Below are 21,525 nucleotides of genomic sequence, written 5' to 3'. Positions count from 1 at the left end.
TGGGACCACAGAGTTGGTCTCACCACCCAGTGAGTCACAAGTTAGTCTGAGAAACCCTGACTGGGGACTTGTGGCTTAGTTTAGATGCGCCAGAAAGCTGTAGTGTGCGGCGACTAAAAATATAGACTTTGGGAACAAGCTGCGAATTCAAGACCTCTTCTCCCACTTATTATGTGTGGGAATTTGGGCAACCTACTTATGCTTTCTATGCCTCATTTTCTTGTCTGGCTAATGGGATGACAATAGCAGCTTTCTCCTGCAGTTGGTACAAAGACTAAATGAAGCCCCATTTATGGGACATCTAGAAAGTAGGCATCTAATAGGTACTGCCTAAAAGTATGAGCTGCCAGCAACATCACCACCACCACCTCCGCCACCCTAACCATCACCATCACCACATCATCATCACCACCACCATCATCATCATCACCATCATCATCATCACCATCACCATCACCTTCACCACCACCTCCACCATCACTGCCACCTTTCTTCTTCTAGTTATTCTACCCTAAACTGAAGCTCACTTATAGCAGCACTGCCAAGAGAATATTAAGGGAACCATAAAGAGCTTGTATACAAAGCTAAACAAAACCACATGGTGTTTAAGGCAAGTTGTGGAGATGCCCTGGGATCTGGCTCATACAGACTCCACCTCCTGCTTGTGGAAGAGTCAGAAGGTCTGTCCTCTGAAACCCTGGCCCGGTGTCTTAGAGAGCATGGCCCTTCTGCTTTCTTCTAACAAATGAGATTTCCTCACTGGAGTTCTGTGATCTTTCTAGACCCCAAGCCCTTGGTGAGGGTTTCTGCTATATCCAAATGACGCTGTTCCCCCCAAAGTCATATATTAGACTTTATCCCCCATAACACCAGGTGGTGGAGCATTTAGGAGAGGATTGGGTCAGAGGTCTCTCCCCTCACAGATGGGGCAAATGCCCTTATAAACCAGGCCTTGTGGACCCCTGTCACACTTTTATCACAAGAGGACACAGCAAGAAGGTACTGTGTGTTTTCTTAACAGAAAGCAGCTTTCCACCAGACACCTTGATCTTAGCCTTCCCACCTCGGGAACTGCAAGCAGTAGATCCCTGTTGTTCATACATTACCCTGCCTAAGGTATTTTGTTATAGTAGCTACACAGGCTAAGAATGTCCTTCTTAGAATGAATCCTTGGGACTGTACTAGGATGTGAGTCTACAGATAGGAAAGACGCCGTCTCTTTTCTCATCAGCTCGGTGACCTCCAGCCACTAAGGGACAGCCCACAAAAGGGGTTTAAAAGGAGAAAGAAAGGCAAACCTCTCATCATTCCAGTGTCTAGCATGAACCAGCACACTGGATACCTAGATGGAAACATTAAAAGGTACCTGCTGTCCGATAGGTGGGAAGCCAAACTTCTAGATCACCCTACCCATCTGCAAAGAGTCAATATAGGAAATAAAAACACTGGAGACTCAAAGTAAATGTTTCATTGGTCATGATGATCAAAAGATGACAATGAACAGACGCACACAGACCTTATCCCACCCGCTGCAGGGTAGGTCTCACTCCATCCAGACGGGCTTGTCCTGCTGGCCCTGCAGCCACCACCCCGCCAGGACTCTGCCCTTCACTCTGAACTTCTACCTCGGTTCTCATCTTGTCTCCACTCGGAACCTGGAGGCCGGATGTCCAGGCAGAGCCATGAAAAGCGGGGGCCTTGGCCCAAGTCTGCAGTCAGTGGACAGTGTCACAATGTCCTTGGGCTCATCTTCACCTCCCTTTTCCACACTCTCACTGTCCCCTCTCCCACCCCATCATTGTTCCCCAGAAACAAATAGGATGGCTTCACTGGTCAATCTTTTACATGTACAAACACCAAAAGCAGAGGAAACGCCCCTTGGCCACCCCCCTCCCCCCGAACCCCAGTGCTGGGAGAGCAGCCAGCAGCTGAGGCTGCTGGAACCAGGTCACTACGGGAGCTGTCCGGCTGTCCTGGAAACTTCCTTGGCCTCTGGGCTTTACCTGGAGGCCTCTTCCTTCAGCTCCTTGTTTTTCCGAACCTCCTCAGCGTGCTTGTCCTAGGGAGGAAGGGAGGGACAAAGGCGGGTCACACAGGGCTGCCAGGGGAAGACAAAGGGCAAGAGAATGGAACGCAAAAGATGGTCACCACGGGCAGAGCAGAGCTGTCAGCGAAGGTATCCTAAGGGGTGGAACGAGGCAAGTAAGACGCGGGACACAGGTGTGTAAGGCTGCAAGTGCACAGAGTGCATGGACTGGTGAGTCCCCACATCCTGCTGGGGACCCACTTCACAATGACCCCAAGACACCCTAGGTGTCTCTCTATCTCCACTGGTCATTCTGGTGCTTGAGATGGTCACTTGACTAAACGTAAGGGGCTGCTTAGGACAGCCAGCTTAGAAGGAACGGGGAAAAGAACCAATCTGTTGCCAGCCACCCCGACACACCACAGATGTGTTATTTCTCTCCCATCTTTCTAGCATCGCCTTAAATCGCTGACTGAAGGAGGAGGACCCTTGAGTTACATACTGACAGAGAACTGTTGGGAAATAGTGCTTGACTCCAGACAGTGGACTCTCTTACATGTGTTGGAAGACAACCTTCATTTGCTTTGTAACATATTTCAGCCAAAAGACTAAATCTTCCTTCCCACTCCCAGCCAGCTGTGTGACCTTAACTGACTGTCTTATCTAACCAGAACTCAATTTCTTGGACCTTTCCAGAGGAACTAGAATGGGCAGCTGGCTCAGCTCTGAAACTGTGTGACAAGCGTCCACTCATGGGATCATGCCACACCTGCCTCCATGTGATTCCAGATCACTAAATAAATATCTGTGTCCTTGTAGGCTGGGAACATATGTGTTTTTCTTCTTTGTGTTTCCCAGTCCCTATTGTGAGAAACAAAAGGTACCCAATGATCCCCTCCCAGATTCCAGTGTTTCCACTGGAAATCTGGTTGACAGATTAACCTGGAATAGAGCCACTGAGGCCACCCAGGTTCCTAAGATACACCTTCACCAACAGTTAGTTAGTCTTTCCAGTGCCCTTAGAAATTTCAACAGGCTGAAAGCAAGGAGCAGTATGTCTAGTTCTCAAACTGTGATATGTATCACATGACCTGGAGTCCACACGGAGTCAGACCTTACCCCTAGAGAGTCAGGCAGTAAGTCTGGGATGGGGTTTTTATGCCTAGGAATTCTGGTCATGACCCACAACACAAGAGCTTGACATGGACAGCATTGTTGATGTTGAAGGTGTCCCAGGTCTGGGGACAGAGGTGTGAGGGAGAGAGGAAAACATATACCTAGCTCTCAATCTTGCCTCCTGCCTCCTGCCTCCTGCCTCCTGCTGCCTCCTGCCTGCCTCCTGCCTCCTGCCTCCTGCCTGCCTCCTGCCTCCTGCCTACCTCCTGCCTCCTGCCTCCTGCCTCCTGCCTCCTGCCTCCTGCCTCCTGCCTCCTGCCTCCTGCCTCCTGCCTCCTGCCTCCTGCCTGCCTCCTGCCTCCTGCCTGCCTGCCTGCTGCCACCTTTTGCATCATAATCGTCATAGAATCAACCCTCTAAAACTCTAGGAAATCTCACAGTTAAATATTTTATTTTCCATGTTGCCTTGGTCATGGTTACTCTTCACAGCAGTAGAAAAGTAACTTGACAGCCAAGCTAATACTGAAATATACAATAGGAAGTAAATCAATCTATTGTAGAGTTAAGAGACAAAGTTTGGAGCTGAGACAGAAGGAAGGACCATCCAGAGACTGCCCCACCCGGGGATCNTCTGGAACTTGCTCTATAGACCAGGCTGGTCCCTCAAACTCAAAGATCTGCTTGTCTCTACCTTAGCCTTGGTCTTGACCTCTGCCCTCTGCCCTCTGCCCTCTGCCCTCTGCCCTCTGCCCTCTGCCCTCTGCTCTCTGCTTCTGGTCTCTGGCCTCTGGCCTCTGCCTCTCTGGCCCTCTGGCTCTTTGACCCTGCTCTCTGCCCTCTGCCCCCTGACCCCGGGGCCTCTAGCCTCTGGCTTCTGCCTCCTAGCTCCTGCCTCCTGCCTCCTGCCTCCTGCCTCCTGCCTCCTGCCTCCTGCCTCCTGCCTCCTGCCTCCTGCCTCCTGCCTCCTCCAGTGAGTAATTATGACTGGAGATCAGGTCTCAGAGGAAAACTGTCCTCTCAGATATCTGATCTGGCATCTTGATTCTTAGCATCTACTTTATATGCACAGCTGACATTCCACACACAACCTTGCCACTCAACCTCTGCCTCCATCTCTGGTTTCAAGTGAGTTGACTATGCAGAGCCCTGGGTGTCTGGCCTCTGCTTGCCTGGTCTCCAGAAATCCCTTGCTGATGAAAAGCTAGTGAGAAAATCCTGGGAGGTTCTCTCTGAGCCAGGCAAGAAAGCAGCCACTTGGACAAGGGGCCAGGGCCAGCTCCGCTGTTCGTATACCATGGAGATCTCTGTGAATCACAGCTCCACTGTTCATATACCATGGAGATCTCTGTGAATCATTTGACCTCTGGAATGGTGTCCTTGTCTGAACTAAGAATGTTTGCCTTGTAAACTTGTGATAACCATGATAGTATAAAAATGAAAGTGTTTTATAAACAAATGTTCAAGTGCTCCAATACAATCTAACTTTGTGATACGCTTTAAACTGGGTCTGTAAATCCATAATCTCTCCCATCCAAACTGTGGTTTCCTCAAGAATTTGCCTTCAGGTTGGGGATATGGTTCTGTTGGCAGCTGCCTACCTTGCATGCACAAAGCCCTGAGTTCAAGCCCCACACCTGCATAGAACCTACATGGAACAGGCTTGGAAGCACACACCTGTAATCCTGGCACTTGGAGGTGAAGGCAAAATGATAAGAATTTCAAGGCCATCCCCGGCTTTATAACCAATTTGAGACCAGCCTGGAATACATGAGACCCAGTATTAAAAAGTAAAGGCAATCTTAAGTTTTCCTACAGTATCTCTCATTAATTGGAGGAGCCCCAGGTCGTGCTCAGATCGTGACCTTCCTCCTCTGGGGCACTCAGGGGAGAAAGAAGCCTTGCTTTCCTTCGTGGAATTGAACATGAAGAGCATGGGGCTGCCACCTACTGGCCAGCCTGCGCAGCTCACATGCCTGGATGAAGCCAGATCTTTGTGGTAACTGTTGCCAAGGGCCTGAGGTTCTAGGTGGGTAGGCGGGAAGGAATATAAGGACCACGCTGCTCACCATGGGACGAGGCCACCGATCGGTCCCGGGAGTCACCGCGCGGCAGGCGGCTCCTGGAAATAAAACACAGAGCTAAAGCTTCCCAGGAGCTGCAGGAGAAACTGAGGCAGCCTGGGACTCAGGGAATGAGGCCAGCATGTCTTCCAAAGAATGACACGGAGGACCAACCCCAGTCTCTCACACCGCTCATAGGCAGGTGACATTTGAGTTATTGACAAAGGCAGACTATTGAGGAAAACCTACTACTCTCTGACCCTTATGAGGAGCTCTGGGGAGAATCCTGCATCCTGCTGTTCTGGCAACCAAGCTTGTATCCCTGGCTCAGAGCCATGCTCAAGTTAGCATCTTTCATTAACCCAAATCTGCCCATTCAACGATGAAGCCAGAAGTGTGTAGACATGTGCCTCTCCTGAGATACTTGCACTGGACAGGCTTTCTCTAGAGAAGAAGGGTGTGAGCTAGCTCCTGAGACAGTGAGAAATTTCTGTTGTAAAACCCTAGAAGATCCCCAGAGGCCACCCAGAATGCGATGTGAGCTTCCTGCCTATGACTTCCCAAATCATCCCCTTAGAACAACGAGGACCCTGCCTGGTAGAAACATTTCCATTCCTGCAGAGGCTAGTTCCTCCAAATGTGTAGGTCGCAGTGTTCTTGCCACGGAAGGAGCCTCCTGCCAATCCAGCATGGCTTACCTTCTCTTGCAGCCGCTCTAACATGGCGGCCAGATGGGCCTCCCGGTTCTCCTTATTGGACTCCATCTTCTGGGCCAGCTTCTCTTTTGCCATCTTGATGAAGTTATTGTTTTCCTCGATAGCTTTCTGGATCACCTCTCGTTCGTGCTCTCGTTTCTCCGCAAGGTGTTTCAGGAGCTCAGCTTCCTGGTACTAGGGCAACACAAGAAAGAGAAAGACCCTTTAGGGTGGACTTTTACCATCACAGCTTACCAGTGCCACGCATCTCAGATGAGATGCATCCCTGAACCTGGTCCCCTGTCCCAGAAGCAGAGAGCTTGGACCACCTGCAAAGCTTTCCATCATCTTTGAATTTAGTGGCCCTTTCCTAAATAACTTCTGGATCTCTTCTCTCATTGTCCTCATCCATTCTTCTGCTCATTCATTCACAAGTACTAGGTGATCTTATATGAACGTCAAGGCCCTCACAACTCCAGACACCAGGAAAGGGAGAAAGTTAGCCTAGTAGAAATACGCATGCATATTAATAAATAACAGAACCCAGACCTGTGTGTGATAAATGCCATGGATATAAAGGGAGGGACCACACAATTAAATGGAGAAAGCTCTTTTTTTTTTCCTTTTATCTTGAAAGATGAAGAAAGGCTCTCATTAAAATGGCATCTGAGCCGGGGTGCGAAAATCAATGGGGAACAAGGAAGCTGCATACAAAGCCAGCTCTGAGAGGACTATGACACCTTAGCCATTAGCCAAACGATAAGCTCACCCAGTGTATACTCACTCATAGTTTTGTCTCCAGGTAGTGTCTTAATCTACACCAGTGGTTCTCAACATGTGGGCAGCTACCACTTTTGGGGGTGCATATCAGATAGTTGCATACAGTTCATAACAGTAGCAACATTATAATTATGAAGACATGAAGAGCAATGGGATACGTTTATGGTTGAGAGGCAGTAATCATAACATGAGGAACTGTATTAAAGGTTTGCAGCACTAGGAAGATTGAGAACTCCTGGTCTATTATGCCCAGCGCTCGGGAGGTGCTCTCTAAATATCCTTCCCACTCCCACTGGGATGAGACAAAGAGATACAGGGCTGCACTTCCTGCTCACGATGAGACAGGAGAAAGAGACACGGGGCTGCTAACCTTCCTTCGCTCCTCTGCTGCTTCTAGCTTCTTCTGGATCTCTTCTAATGATGGGTCTCGCCGTCTTGGGAGGGAGGCATTAAACTCAGGCACCCCGTCAAAGGAAGGTGGCTTCAGGATGACTTCAAAGGACTGGCCCGAGGTGCACTTGTTCAGCTCGATGACTTCCATATCAGAGATGACACACCAGTTCAGGTCTACTGTATCTGCTGTGGAGGGCAGAGTTGGGGCTGATCACCTTCTGAGGAGTAGCTGGGGCCCCAACAAGCATGCGAACATGCACACAGACACAGGGAAGCTGGGAGTCCCAAGGCACACCAATGACTAGGGGGCTGGTTGATCTTGAATATTGGATCCTAAGGTCAGTGGCTTTGACAGAGTAAGGTTTGAGGATCCCCTGGGCAAGGATCTCAGGAACTGTGATTTGTGACAACAGTCACACCAACACCAGCTGCTGTTGTTCCTTGCTGATGACAGACACCAGCTCATTTCACCCACCCTCACCCCCCAGCCCCTCCTTCTGTCCCTCTGATGGCCTGTGGACCTCACCCCTGGCTCCGGCCTACCCTGTTCTCTTCTTTCTCTCCAGTCAGCACTGCCTTTCCGCTGGCTTTGACCTTTCCTCCTACACTGTCTCCCACACCAGCCTAAATGGAGAAAACAGTCTCAGGTCATCCAAACACCCTTCTCTCTTATTGACAGACCAAACCCATCCCTTCCTTGCAAACAGAAATGAAGAGATGGCCTATCTGTCCCCTGACCACTCCTCCTGAGAGCATGGCAATCCAGTACTCTCTGATAGGTCTTGAGACTCAAACAGCACCACTGTCACCATCCAGGCTGGAAGTCCTATTCCCACCTTGGGCCTGTCTGGGGGCATCTCTACCTGTCCCTAAAGAAGCCCTGGTGAATACACCAAGTTTTTTTTTCTGTTCTGTGTCTCTATGGACAGAATCTCAGAACCTGTGTCTGACTTATCCTGGCATCCTCTGTGGCATCAAGGAATGTGCAAAAGGGACTCTAGGACCGAGTGCTCCAGGATGACCCAATCCAGATCCCCAGTGGCTCCCTGGAATCCAGGCCACATCCCCTGGGCTCAGATCCCCCCCCCCAGGCTCTGGGAAAGAAGACACACTATGGCCAAGACAGTTTTATGAGATAGGAGTCAATGGGGGGACACCCACAGACACAGGACACAGAAGCCTCCACCCTTTCCTATCCCAGCCGAGCCCCCACTCACCTTCATATTTGTAGGATGATTTATTCAGGGGATCAGACAGGAAGCAAGAGCAGAACAGAGACACTAGTGGGAGTTCCTTCATCTTCTCCTTATAGGCTACAAGAGAGTGCATCAGTGAGGATGGGTACAGCACTTCTGTGAGTCAGTCCAGGCTTTCTGGCTCCCAAGTCTGGGCCACCTCACACTTGAAATTTGACATTCTCACTCACCCAAATGACCCCATCCTCTGTTACTACCAAATGCTAAGTACCCTCAAGTAAAGATCCCAAGTGCAGCCCTGACCCTGTCCCTCCATCTCCTACTCCCACTCAAGGATAAACCAGGGTTTTGATACTAGGTTGTAGGAAATCTAGACTTCATTCTTGTGAAAGTACTTGACATTTCTGCCTAAAGGGTAAAGACATTAATAGAGAGACTTCATTGCTACTCTCCTTAAAGTCCAGGCCCACTATAGAAGGGGTCAGGCTGGAAGTCTCCTCAAATCGTCCCAGTACAGGCATCAAACCAGGGAGAAGCTGTCCACAGAGTAGAAATGTACCCTTGACACAACTGAGTCTCTCTGGAGGTCACAGGTCATCATGGGGGTCTCTGCAACTCCCTCCCCATTGCACCGCGATTTATTTATAATATAAAAGACTCCCTCAGTTCATTTTCTCTTACAAACTTGAAAGCATAGTTTCAACACTTATTAGAAAGGTGTTATTTTAAAATTAAATAATTTAAGAGCAGGGATTGATCTTAAGCTGAGAAAGAAGAATTCAGCTGTGATCCCACCCACCACTCATAAATGACTTTGCCTCTTGGCTTCTCTACCCTCTCTTTCTGTGCATTTATAAATGCACATGCCTAGAGGAAGAGGGCTGGGGAGCTGGTAAAATGTTTGCCTGCAAGCACAAGTTCTGATGCTCAGCATCCCCATGGAAAAGCCACTGAGGAGGCGGGAGTAAGAAGATCCCTGGCACTAACTGGCCAATCAGCCCTATCCCCATGCTTCAGTCCAATGAGAGACCCTTGCTTTCAAAAGGGAAGACAGAGGGATCTGGAGAAAGGACATCTGAGGTTGTCCTCTGACTTCTACATGCATTTGTACACACATGTATGTCATACACATATGTGTGTCACACATACACATGCACCTTAGGAGAGAGAGAGAGAGAGAGAGAGAGAGAGAGAGAGAGAGAGAGAGAGAGAGAGAGAGAGCTTGTGTTATGGTGTCCATCACTGATTGGTGCATGTACCTACCTGCGAGGGTCATGTTGGCTGGAATCTGGTGGCTGAATTGACCAAAAGTCACAGGGAGTGTTTATCACCAGCTCAGAACTGGATCACAACCCTAAGAAAGAGAGAATAGCTCACACTGACAGGCTCTTACCATAAAGATTGTCTTTTTAAGCACTGAAGGAATCTTGGGGATACTGCATCTGCTATGACCTACAGGCCCTCTCTCCAACTTTCACTTTCCCCTCCCCCTCCTCCATGTCTGCCCAGGAAGGTTTAGATCACACAACAAGGATCCTTTCACAATTGACTTGAGGCACTGGACATAGAAATATGGGTTCCCCCAACTTTATTTCTTAGGAGTGTTTATCTATCTCCCTGGGCAGTGTAATAGCCTGGCTCAAGGTCAGGGTGAAGGTGAGAGGCAAGACCTCAGTCGAATTTGCCTGGAAATGTTTATAAATTAAATGTCTGTCTAAACTTCTCCACCCCAGACCTCCCTCCAGCCAACTCTGACAGGAGGCAAGTAGGAAACCCATTCTGAGATACCCTCCTACTTCATCCTCTAGGAACCACCAGCTTGGCTCCTTGGATCCACTGAAAATGACCCTGGACCATGAGAGCACACACACACACACACACACACACACACACACACACACACACACACACAGGTATACCATTATAATAATTATGTTAGTGCAGAGACATACATGGGCTTGTGGGGCCATCTTAGGATTGGAGACAAGAATCTCTCCTCAACAAGAGGCTGAGGGGTCTAAGGAGATCCTGAAATGAGCCTTAAAAGATGAGACAAGGAGAAGATCTGCCAAGTACACCCTGCATGGAAGCAGGGATTGCTCTTAAGCTGGTTGGAGATAGACCTGGATATGGCAAGAGAGGAGAGGACTAAAAAGAGATAGGAAGGTCAAGAGAGGAGCATCTGTGAGTACTTAGGAGATGGGAGGGGACAGGGCTCCAGTGACAGCCAGTTCTGAGTGCTTGGCATGAAGACCGCTTAATGCTTGGCCACCTTTGATGGTCACTGTGCCAATAGAGAGTGATGTGAGCCAGGAGGCTACTACAACTTCATTCTCAGGAAGATGAGATCCCTGTCTTTATATAGCAAGTGTGTCTGCTCTCTGGGGGCTGTGTAGATAGAAGGTCCTGGGCCAGCAGTGGGCTCAGTTCCAGCCGCAAAACTAGACTAGAGCAGAGTTGATGCTACATGATATCTCACCCCATTACTGGTCACATGGCATACCCAGACCTGTGCTTCCAGTCTTGATTCTGCACAGAGCTGCACCTATGAAATGGGACAAGTTCTGGCCCAGCACCCAGGAAACACCCTTCCTCTGCCCCCTGCATGGGAGTTGTTCTTGCCAGCCCTGCAAGTGAAGATAACTCCCCCTTTTGTCGAGGCTAAGAGAAAGTAAATGAACACAGGCTTGAAACAAGATCAACTGCTCTTAGAGGGTTCTGTTTTCTATTTTCAAGCCATAGATCCTGCCAGGGCCTTCTTCTACCAACACAATAGGCCTTTTTTCCATGGTGTCAGGCTGGTTCTGATAGTACCAGTGAGTCCCTGAATATGGAGCCAGGCCTGCTGCCTGAGAACAAAGTCCTTGATCATGGGATTGGCATTCATTTAGGTCCAAAGTTATTGAAAAAAAATGGGGTGACTTGATGAGAAACTTTCACCAGGGGAGGCAGCGACCTAGGACCTTGGATGATGGGTCAGATGGGGGCTGGGGTATAGGAACAGGGAGAAGAGGAAGAAAACATGCATCTGAGAAAGAAGAGGAGTGAACAGGGGTAGCTGTGAAGGAAGGGGCCTGTTCTCTGCCTGGGCTGGAGTGACAAGATCCTACACACATGAAACACTTTCAACTCTCCCAGTTGACCTTCATGTGAGCCTGAGTTGTGCAGATGTGGCAAACGCCACCATCTTTGCATTCAGGTGAAGAACTTGAGGCCCAGAGTCATCAAGATACCTGCCTAAGGTCACAAAGCTCTAAAGTGGTTAGCCTGGGTCCAGACCCAGACCTTTTGAATTAGAAACTTCTCCAGAGGCAAATGGAAGAGTGAGATGCCTGCTGTGTGTCCTTCGCAGCCCCAAGGATTCAAAAAAAGCCAGTTTAGAAGCCTGGAAGTGGGAGGGAATTTTTTTTCAACTATGTATAGAAGTACTTTCCATATGAGAAAGCCTCAGCTATGAGTCATGGGAACACAGAATGATGGAGAGCCAGAGAAGAAAAACCAGGACAGGGAATGGGGTAGGGGGGTGGGGTGACAAGGGGTCAAGGAATTTGTCATAGGTCTCAGCACTGTGAGGTTCTAAGCTGCACAGTTAAAACTCAAAGTCACAGAATATTCATTTCATTATGCACTCACCCCAAGCATTCCAGTTGCCTTTTGGAAGGGTAGAAATGCTCTTCCATAGATGAAGATGTCAAGGTTCAGGAGGATACAGTGACATTTCCAAGCCCATTCCATACCCTGAGTTGATTAAGTAGTGTGCACACACCCTAACATTGTGACTGTGGTTTCATGTGGACAAAGGACCACTGTCAATGTGGCTGATAACTTCAAGATGGGAGCATCCCTGACTCCCAAAGAGGGGCTTATGACTGACACGTGATCAAAATGATATGGTCATAAGCCAAGGAATGCCTAGAGATTCCTGAAGCCAGAAGATGCAGGGAAGGATTTTCCCTAGAACCTTTGAACAAGTTGACTTTGAACTTTCATTACCCTGCTATGTGCTGGGGGTAATGTGTCAGCCCCAATATTCTCAGTACATGACAAACTCAAAGTTCAAATCCATGATGCCGCCACTGCATCTCACCAGCTAGTTCTTTTACATTGTCTGACTAACTCCTCAATATAATCTGTGTGCTTGGACCCACAGATAAACGGGACCCTTCGAAAACTCTCTTGTTGATATATCATTTCTATTTCAGTCAAGACTCAAGAGGCACTCTGAGTGAGAAAGGTTGCAGACGATACCACAGGCAAAGCTTTCTAGAAAGCACAGCCATACAAAACAACTTTAAGCCCCTGGGGGGGGGGCTTGACAGTCACAGCAGGGAGCCTGGCTGTCCTCATTATTAGCCTGTGGCATAAGCATTTGGTAGCAGTTAATCAAATATACCACCCTCATCCCTCTGCCTGTGGTGTGGCTCCTGCTTATTAGCTTTGGTCATGTCATCTTGTCCTAAGGGCACACAGCCTAGAGGTATGGACTGCTGGGTGTGCCCACAGCTGTGAGGAAGGAGAGGAGGGAAGGGTCACACCACAGGTCAGAGTGCAGAATGCCAGAACTCATGGATGAAGAAGTAACGGCAGCCAGCAGAGGAGGGAGTACAGGGGAAGGCTGAGTTTCCCTATCAAGAAGAGATGCTGCCCAAGATCTCAGGCAGCTGAGCATCAGAGCATTAGCTGAGCCATGCAAAGCACACTCCAAGCCCATCCCGAGCCTCTTCCCACGCTTACAGTTAAGGCAGTGTCCAACCCCAGCCCTTGAGCAGGAGAACGCTGACCACACACCAAGCTCTAAAGGTCAGTGTGACACAGTCACTCGGCAGTCACTGCAGAAATAACAAGGACTCAGGATGGTGGTTTCTGGGCTCCTGCACAGAACATGACACAAACTGGTCGGTCAACAATAAGAGACTCCTGACCACCCAGTTCCCATGCTGCAAGGACTGAGCCAGGGTAACAGGTGGTAAGAGGACTCATGTATCTGATGTCAAAAATCAAGAAGACAGATTGTCCCAGGTTGGAGGAGAACCATTATGCAAGTTGCGCTACTTGTGCCTAGAAACATGCATGCTTTTGAACTTGGCTGCGTTGACGTGTGAACTATGCATATTCAGGAACAGAGAGGAATCCATTGGGCCTCGTGCAGACTGCCTTGAACACCAGGATAAGAACAGAAAGATAGAAGACAGACACTTCCACACTAGGGGAGTTTATACCTATTCCATTTTCAAGCCATCAGCATGTTTTCAATGGGAACAGAGATGGATGGTGATGTTCCAGGAGAGTCACAACTATAGCTCAACTTAATCTAAGATAATGAGGACATCAAAGTTCAGCAAAGTTGGGTAGATTGTACCAGTTACATAGGTCATAAGGTGCTGAGCTGGGAGGTGAGTTTATACGTGCTTCACTGGGATGTCTGTCTCTATTTGCAGGATCTAACATTATTGCCAAGACGTGTATCTGGTGGCCCCAGCTTAGGGACGAGGCTAGGAAGCGTGATTGAAGGCCATGGCAAGGTTCAAAGTATGGAGGACCTACCTAGACTGAGTCACACCCAGCAGTGTTGTCCCATTTGTAAACTGATCCTCACACAATACCAGCATCTAAGTGGCTGTGTCCCGAAGCACAGATAATCACACTTTTCTGTTGCCGGATTAAAACACTAGCATATTTAATAAACTAAATCTGTGACTGATACCACGGCAACCAGGCAACTAAGAACACAATCAGACACAGCAAAGGAAGCAAATTAGGTGGGTGTGGCTGACAGTGAAGAGGCAGAGTCAAGGCTGTTGACTGGAAAGGGACCTTCCAGCAGGAAGAGAGAAGAAAAGATGGCTAGATTGGAAAGATGGAACCTTCCTTTCATATGCTATCAGAGGTAAACAGGCAATCACAGGGCTGATAGTTCCCCATGAGGAGCATATGAGACCTCCCTGTGACAGCTAAATAAGGACTGCTGTGTATAATGAGAAGAAGCCAGGTAGGCTCAAGGTACTGCAGTGCACATGATTACCTACATCTGTCCCACTCTAGGTATCAATCCTGTGCTCACTGGGGACAAGAGATCCTGGGGTTACACAGTGAGCAGTTGGTACAGGAGAAAGCAGAGTGTGAGGTCCTGGGTCCCAGTGTGTGAGTCTTTCCCCTTTGTCCTGGGCCCGTTCCATCTTCTTGAATGGGACAACATCCCCATCAGGGTCTGTAGAGCTTTCCTCAGTATGGAAATGGGTGTCCAAAAGGAATGCTGTTGTAGGATTCTGTGGTAGAATTTCTAGGCTTTTGGGGGATCAGGTAATGATCTAGAACCACAGCAGTGTTCTGGGTACTCTAGTGAGACATGGCCGTATGTGTCCAACCCTTGAGTATCTCAAACTGGCCACAGAATAGACAGATTGGGCAAGTACTTTGTCTCTGTGAGAAATGCCCAGCTATTGCTACTGGGCTGTGTAGAAACCCACGTGGACTCTTTCCGAGGGATCGGCAGTTAATGCACGTCCGAGTGGTTTAAATAGAGCTGTCTCTGGCAAGGGTTCTACAAGACAAATATAGGGACTCTGGCGCGGATTCAAGATGGGAACTTCATGGGCGTGGGCGTAATGAATTCTAGCCTAGCTCCTCTGACCACAAGAGTGCAGAAAGAGGCCATTCCAGGCTGACGCTACTCTATGTCCTGACGCTCTGTGCTGCCCAGTGACTTCAGTGTCACACACACATCTCCATTTCTGGCTGGAATAATGTTGCCACAGAGAAACAGCCTTACTGATTTCCTTCTAGCCTTGGTTCTGATTGGCAGTGCGCATTTTATTTGTATTTAAAACCAAAAGGAGATAACGTATGTTTTTCATTACTGTGGTTTTCATTCTTTCCACACTAGTTCTTGGATAGTGAGTACTGTGCTAGGTCCTTCCTTAAGTACTTGGCTAGCCACAGATAGTTTGGTGGTGGACAGAAACTGAGCATGGTAGGTAGGGCCTCGGGGAGTTCTGCTAGGCCTCTGTTGCCTCCTGTTGGTCCACTCAGAGCCTGTATCCTCAAGGGAGGAGGGGTGAGAGCATCACCAAGGACCGACAAGTAGGGAGTGCAGAGGGGACCTGGCTGGCTTCGGGGACAGGGAGGGACTGTCACTGCTAAATCACCCATTGAGTGTTTCAAAGGGCTCCAAGAGGAACTGATGCCAGGCCCATGGTCATGAACTCCTAGAGTACATCACAGACGTCGAAAGGAAGCATTTCGAGGACACTTGACCTGCCAACCCTGGAGCCCTGAGTCTGCAAAGACCTCAGAGCTCCAACAGCCACTCTGAGAAGCAAGACAGGGATGGGGAACCACAGCCGGAAAACCTACAGCCCCAAACAATGCACTGAGATGGGACCTCTTGGGCTATTTTTATTCCCAGTTCGATATATGCAGAGGAATCCATGCCAGAAGTTAAGTTCTGGGCAGGAGCTCCCATTCAGGCATGCTAGCTGGGATGCAAGAGTGTGACCCGGACACAGGGTAAGGCCCTGGGGTCAAGGACACTTGTAGGCAACTATGTGTGGAGCACCACCGCTAACAGCAGCAATGCAGATAGCATACACGGTGTGTCACACATTTCCCAGCACATACATACACATCCCTTTATACACAGCATCACACAACGACATTAACGTTACACACCAGGAAAACCCATCATAGAGAACCAATCACTCCCAAAGTCTGCGACTTTATCCTTTCAGCAGCGTTTCACTCCAGGAATTCTCTTCCCTACCCTTAAGTTTATTACATAGTTGTATAAGTTTATTACATAGTTGTATAAGTTTATTACATAGTTGCAATCACTTCACCCTGAATCCTGCAATATAGCTACCAGACAGCCATTTACAAGATGACCACCCATGGGAGGGAAGAGCAACAAAAATACCCTACCCCTCCCCTGCCAGTTTTTTTTAAAGCATTTAGACTTTTACATTCCAGTTCTAACAGGAAGGAAGAAGCCATAGAGATCTATGCGTCCACCCACACACATATGTCCCTCCCCACTCCCCCCTACACACATGCATTGCCTCCTTGACAAATCCAGGAATCTCTTCCATCCATTACAGCTCTATTCCCCCTCCCATGGGGTCCTGCTGTCTGAGGCAGGGTATGGAAGTGCTGAGAAAATGGACAGGTCTGAAGGGGCAGAGGGTGCACTGGCTAGCCAGATTCCACAAGGAAGGACCCAGCACAGAAGGGTGTGGGGCAGAGGGCTGAGTTTCTGTGGGTTATTAGGGGACCGGGTCTTGAAGTCCTAGTCAAGTGGGACACAAAGATCTTTGTGTTTCAGGAAAATAAAAACACAAGGTTTTCTTTGCTGATGATCTTAATCATTCAATATCCAGGTGAGCATTAGGACCTTGTGCGCACCTGACAGCATTCTACCACTGAGCCACATCCTTAAGTCTCCTTCCTTCTTGCTTGTTTTAAATACCAACTAACCCAGTTCCCTCCTACAAAGCAAGTGTGGTTTACGGGATAATCACTTAGACCTTAGATTCCTCTTTTCTTTTTCTTGTCTTTCTTTCTTTTCCTCTTTCTTTTCTGTTTTTGTTGTTGTTTGTTTGTTTGTTTGTTTTGTTTGGGGGAGGGGTTGCCAATTCAATCTGAATATTCACTACTAATCCAAACAAAAGCAGAAGCCACTCCCACTTCCCCAGATTCTTTCCTTCAGAGCTGCAGAACATGTGTTCCAAGAGGTTCCTTGGATGTCTGGAACCACAGACAACGGCGAACTCTCCGTACACCATACCCTAATTCTGTACTACTTAGAATAAAGTTGAATCTATACAGAAGGCACAGTTAAATAGTAACAACAGTAGTTATTAAATTTTGAAAAAGTGTAACATATTGGTAAAAGTTACTTTAAAACTTCTGAATTGGTTTTTCCCCCCTAAAAATTCCCCTTTAATATCTTTGGGTGTAATGGATCTTGGATAGCTGAGACAAAGGAAGGCGAAACCATGAACAAGGGGGCAACTGTGGTATGTCTGTTCAACAGTGTGCTGAGTGTGGGTGCTTTAGTAATCCTTCAGAACAGGGAACGCCCCTGAATAAACACCTATCTGGTTAAACAAGACTGAGATTCTGTTGTCACTCTGGGTCTCTTAACTAGTAGGCAGAAGCAGGGGCATACAGTTTACAATATGGATGGAAAAAGAGAACATCATACCAAGTAAAAGAAGCCAGGAAATAATGTGCCAGTCCATTGCTGTGCCCCTAGCAGGACCACCCTTCAGAGGTAGACAGCAGGGCGATGGCTGTCAATCAGGAGCAATGGCTCCAATCAGGAGGAGTGGACATTTAACAGGTCCACTGTCTCAGTCTGCAGGACGAAAGGACTTCTGGACACTGCATGGACAACAGTGTCCACTCAGAATAATGTAGATGGTCATTTTCTTGTTGGTTACATTTTAATGCAATCAAAATTTTAAAATCTTTAACTGAAAGCAAAAAATGTTCAGCCTGGTGAATTTTCCATGAAAATGTAGGCTTGGGGCTAGAAGAGAGAAGCAGAAGTCACTTAGCCTAATGATTCTCAACTCTTTATTGACTGGAATCCACAATAAAAGCTAGATGTTTATGTCATGATCCAGCATATGACTGCCACAAGAATACACATGTGTATTTGGATAGCAACACATTAATACACAAATATACATCTAGCTAAAAATATAGAATTAAATAGGCACAAAAAAACCCACAAGCTATTATACAAGGTGTGTTCTGCCTCCCCCCCCCCACACACACACACACTCTATCTGGTCTAATTGTATTTTTTAAATATCAGTTACATTCTACAAATTGATTTCATTCTGCTAGTTAGATTTCAGCCTGCAGTTCAAAGGCCCTGGTCTTATTTAACCTCTACAGTAATATAAAGATGCCTAGTATCTTTCTGCTGGGTGGTCATCCAGCTTCCCCCACCCCCACCCCCATGCTGTCAGGACAGGGATGGGGATCTCACTTCCCACAAGGCAGCAGGCTCTGTGATGGACCCACCTAGCAGGTCACTTCCCAGTTGTTCCAGATGGGTGGAGCTGGGGAAAAGAAGTCTGGAGCCAGCTAGAGGGATCTCAGCAGCTTGGGAAAGGACCAAGAACACAGCTTTATCCACAGGCAGGGAGCAAGGTGGGCTAGTGGCAAGGGCATGGAACCGGGTGGCTGTGGCTGCCTTCCAGCTGTACATTGACCTGCCCCCTCTGCCTTTGCTTCCCTCCACCGCTATCATTATTTCCACATCTGGTGCATGATCTCATCTCCCAAGCACCCATCTGAGGGAGAACTCCCACCCCCCAGGGGACCCAACCTTAGGGGAGACAGATTCCCACACATTCCATCTCTACCCTTCCCCCCCCCCCTCAGAACTCCAGCAGGTCACCATCAGGTCATCCCATCTGCTGCTTGGTGTTGGGTATCCCTGTCTGGGGTCTTCAGAGGGTGACCTAAAGCTGTCTGACCTATCCTCTAAGGTCTCCCCAAGAACTGTCCAAGTTGAGGACAATGAGGCTCCTCCACACCTGGGCAGATATAATTTTCCTGGGAGATATAAAACAAAGACAGTGCTGCCACGTGGGAACACAGCTATCGGGTGGACATCAAAGCTCTGGGTCCCTATATGTGGGGGTGGGGGGATGCTAAAACTCCTGGCCGGGGCTGTGGGCTGAGCCTGAAGGGGGCTAGCTGTGACTGGTCAAGATCAGAGAGCCTGGGTGTGGCAGTCCTGCAAGCTTGCATCCTCTGCCTTAGAGCCAGTTGCTGAGCCAGTTAGAATTAGGCTAACCTCAGGGTGGGGCGGGGCAAGCAAGAGGGGATGATCTCACTGTATCCTTAGGGCCAAGAGAGAAAAAGCAAGACTGCACAGAACTAAGGGAGAAAGACAAGACAGTGCCGAAAAGCAAAAAACAACGAGAAGAACAGATGAAAATTACACAGAGTTTCATCCACTGAAATAGGGTCTTCAGTCAGAGCAGCCCCAGAGGAAGCCGAGCTCCAGCAAACCTTCCTCTCCCAAAACCAAACATTTTTTTTTTTAATGCAGAAATAACTCAGCTTGAACCTCCAACATATCCCACTCATCTGGAAGAAAAATGATGCCCTGAGCCCACCCTCGCCCCTCTTCAAGCGCCATCATTTTGCCTTACCCTGCTTCCCCCCCCAGAATTTGACAAAGTTTAATCCACTCAGTGAAACCAAAGGCAACACAATAGACACCAGACCCTCAGGTTCTCTCTCTTCTGAGGCTGCTGTTTTGTTTCTTTTGTTTAAAACCCCCGCCCTCACCCCACCTCCGATTGTTCGCATCTCAGTTCTACTTACCTGCAGTCCGGTTTCCAAAGCGAGCTGTTCTCTTCTCACTCCTTCAATTAGTGATACCCTGGGCTTCTCTCAACATCAGCACCACTGCTGGGCTCTCGCCATGACATCACCTCCGAGCTCCCTGATTGGCTAACAGTGGGTTGCTTGGCAATTGGACAGTCTCCTTTGGTGGAGCCGGGATTGCCTGAGTGAGTAACTCTTAGAAGGCTGGGGAGTGGAAGATGATGTCAGACAAAGAGCCTGCTCGACCCCCCCCCCCCCCCCAACCCCCGCCCCACATGCACCGGCTGCCTGTGGGGCTGGGGAAGCAGAAAGGGAGAGGATGACCAGGAGTCAGGAGAGGGTGTGGTATGAAAAGGTGGAGAATAGTGTAGATGGGGTGGGAAAACTGAAGAATCCCCAGGAGCCGGGGAGGGCTCTAACCTCACAGGTGTCCTAGGAATGCAGGGATGCAGGGTTTCCCTTTGCCCCCCCCCTCAAAAACACGTTCCCCCCTCTCTTTTACAGAATCTACGTAGCACTAATGTGTCTTCACAGCCCACTCGGCCAGCCTGGGCCAATCAGAGGGAGCCACAGGTAGGAAATTAAACTGGAGATCATTACACCAGGGACATCCCTAAATGTGGTGGATTCCTGGAGAACAGAGATGGATCACTGGTGGTAGCTTTCCTTGGGGACTGAGGGGACCCTCTGTGCAAATGCATCAGCTGGTCACACATTGCCTGTCCGCTGCAGACAGCAGGTACAGGGGGAGGACAAATGGCCCTGTGGAACAGAGCTCCCCTTCCCAGTGCCTCTTGGAAGCTCCCTCCCATGACTCCCCTGTCCTCACCTCCAGCCTTCTTTCAGTTCACTCCCTTTTCTTAGAAGAGTGCACTACGTTGTTGTAATATAGTCAAACTGTGAAGTCTACTCTTTTAACTACTCCCAAGGATACATTCTGTTCAGTGATTGTGCAGCCACCATGCTGTGTAAAGCCTGTCACCTCCCATCCTCAGAACTCTCACCCCTCCTAACTTCCATCTATACCCTCAAACCATAAATCCACCTTCCCCAACCTCTGTCTCCTGCGCAGCTCAATAAAGATGCCTGTCCTGGGCACTTAGTGGAAGCGATCATACAATGTCTGTCCTCCTGAGTCAGACTTCCTTCTTTCACGTGTTTTACTATCTTTGAGGAAGGTTTGCTTGGTATTGATTGGCATCACACATCCTCACCCTCATCCTTATCCCCTAGACTGAGAACACACAGATCACATTGAATTCAGCCCAGACTTTGAGATTAGGGATTTTGTTTTTCTTTTTGGTTGTTGTTTGAGACATGGTCTTGCTATGTAGCCCTGGCTGGCCTGAAAAATCACTATGTAGACCAGTCTTGGAGACTCTGATCCTGACATCTACCCTTCACCTACGCCACAGCCACAATGCATGGGTTGGTTTCTCTCTGCCCATCACCCTGTGTTATTCTGCACGTGTCTCTTTTGGACAGACATTTCCAAACCCCCAACTTCACACCAGGAGAAGAAGCTAACCTTATGCTGCTTGGGAGGGGCCTTGGGTTTCAGAACACATCTGGCTCTTTGTTCAGGCATCACCCTCAGGAGTGCAGCCAGGGAAGAATACCATTCGGACTGAAATTCAATGAGCATTGCCACAGGCCATCAGCCAAGGACCCAGATCAGACTCAGAGGCGTCCCTTAGCATACCAGACTGGGGTCCAAATTTAAGCAGACCGAAAAGTATGGCCGCATGGCTGTCAAGAGAACCCTGTCCCTCCCCAGTCTGCCTTTCCCAGCCCAGGGAGTCTGGAACTCCACACACCACACAGATTAGCTAGCTCTGGCAATGGAGGGAGGGGGATGAAAGAGAGTGGGTTGCCATGACGATGGTAGCCAATCAGCTATCTGCTGCTAC

General features: G+C 48.7%; 1 protein-coding gene across 4 annotated transcripts; it reads right to left on the bottom strand.

Moving 5' to 3' along the window:
• Positions 1-1,456: 1,456 nt before the first annotated feature.
• Stmn4 (stathmin 4) lies at positions 1,457-19,723 on the bottom strand. Of its 4 annotated transcripts, XM_029541932.1 has the most exons (8): positions 19,613-19,716; positions 9,530-9,620; positions 8,288-8,383; positions 7,614-7,694; positions 7,048-7,256; positions 5,901-6,092; positions 5,209-5,261; positions 1,460-2,059 (listed from the first exon to the last, which is right to left on the bottom strand). In XM_029541932.1, the coding sequence occupies exons 2-7, from the start codon at positions 9,540-9,542 to the stop codon at positions 5,241-5,243; spliced, it is 612 nt and encodes a 203-aa protein (XP_029397792.1). In that variant the 5' UTR covers positions 9,543-9,620; positions 19,613-19,716; the 3' UTR covers positions 1,460-2,059; positions 5,209-5,240. The 4 variants fall into 4 exon arrangements, with proteins under 4 accessions (XP_021059017.1, XP_021059019.1, XP_021059018.1 ...); XM_021203358.2 differs by lacking the exon at positions 5,209-5,261 and having other exon boundaries at positions 1,457-2,059; positions 19,613-19,723; XM_021203360.2 differs by lacking the exon at positions 7,614-7,694 and having other exon boundaries at positions 1,457-2,059; positions 19,613-19,723.
• Positions 19,724-21,525: the final 1,802 nt, after the last annotated feature.

Source organism: Mus pahari, chromosome 8 (assembly GCF_900095145.1).
Source record: "Mus pahari chromosome 8, PAHARI_EIJ_v1.1, whole genome shotgun sequence".
In the NCBI taxonomy this organism is placed as follows: domain Eukaryota; kingdom Metazoa; phylum Chordata; class Mammalia; order Rodentia; family Muridae; genus Mus; species Mus pahari.
This window is presented reverse-complemented; position numbering and strand designations above follow the sequence as displayed.

What these genes read in the sequence shown, in the direction of transcription:
- Stmn4 (XM_021203358.2), bottom strand. An exon ending in CAGCAGAGGAGCGAAGGAAG is followed by an intron (nt 6,093 to 7,047) that starts GTTAGCAGCCCC and finishes GTGTTGCCCTAG; the next exon opens with TACCAGGAAGCTGAGCTCCT. An exon ending in TAGAGCGGCTGCAAGAGAAG is followed by an intron (nt 2,060 to 5,900) that starts GTAAGCCATGCT and finishes CTTCCTCCCTAG; the next exon opens with GACAAGCACGCTGAGGAGGT.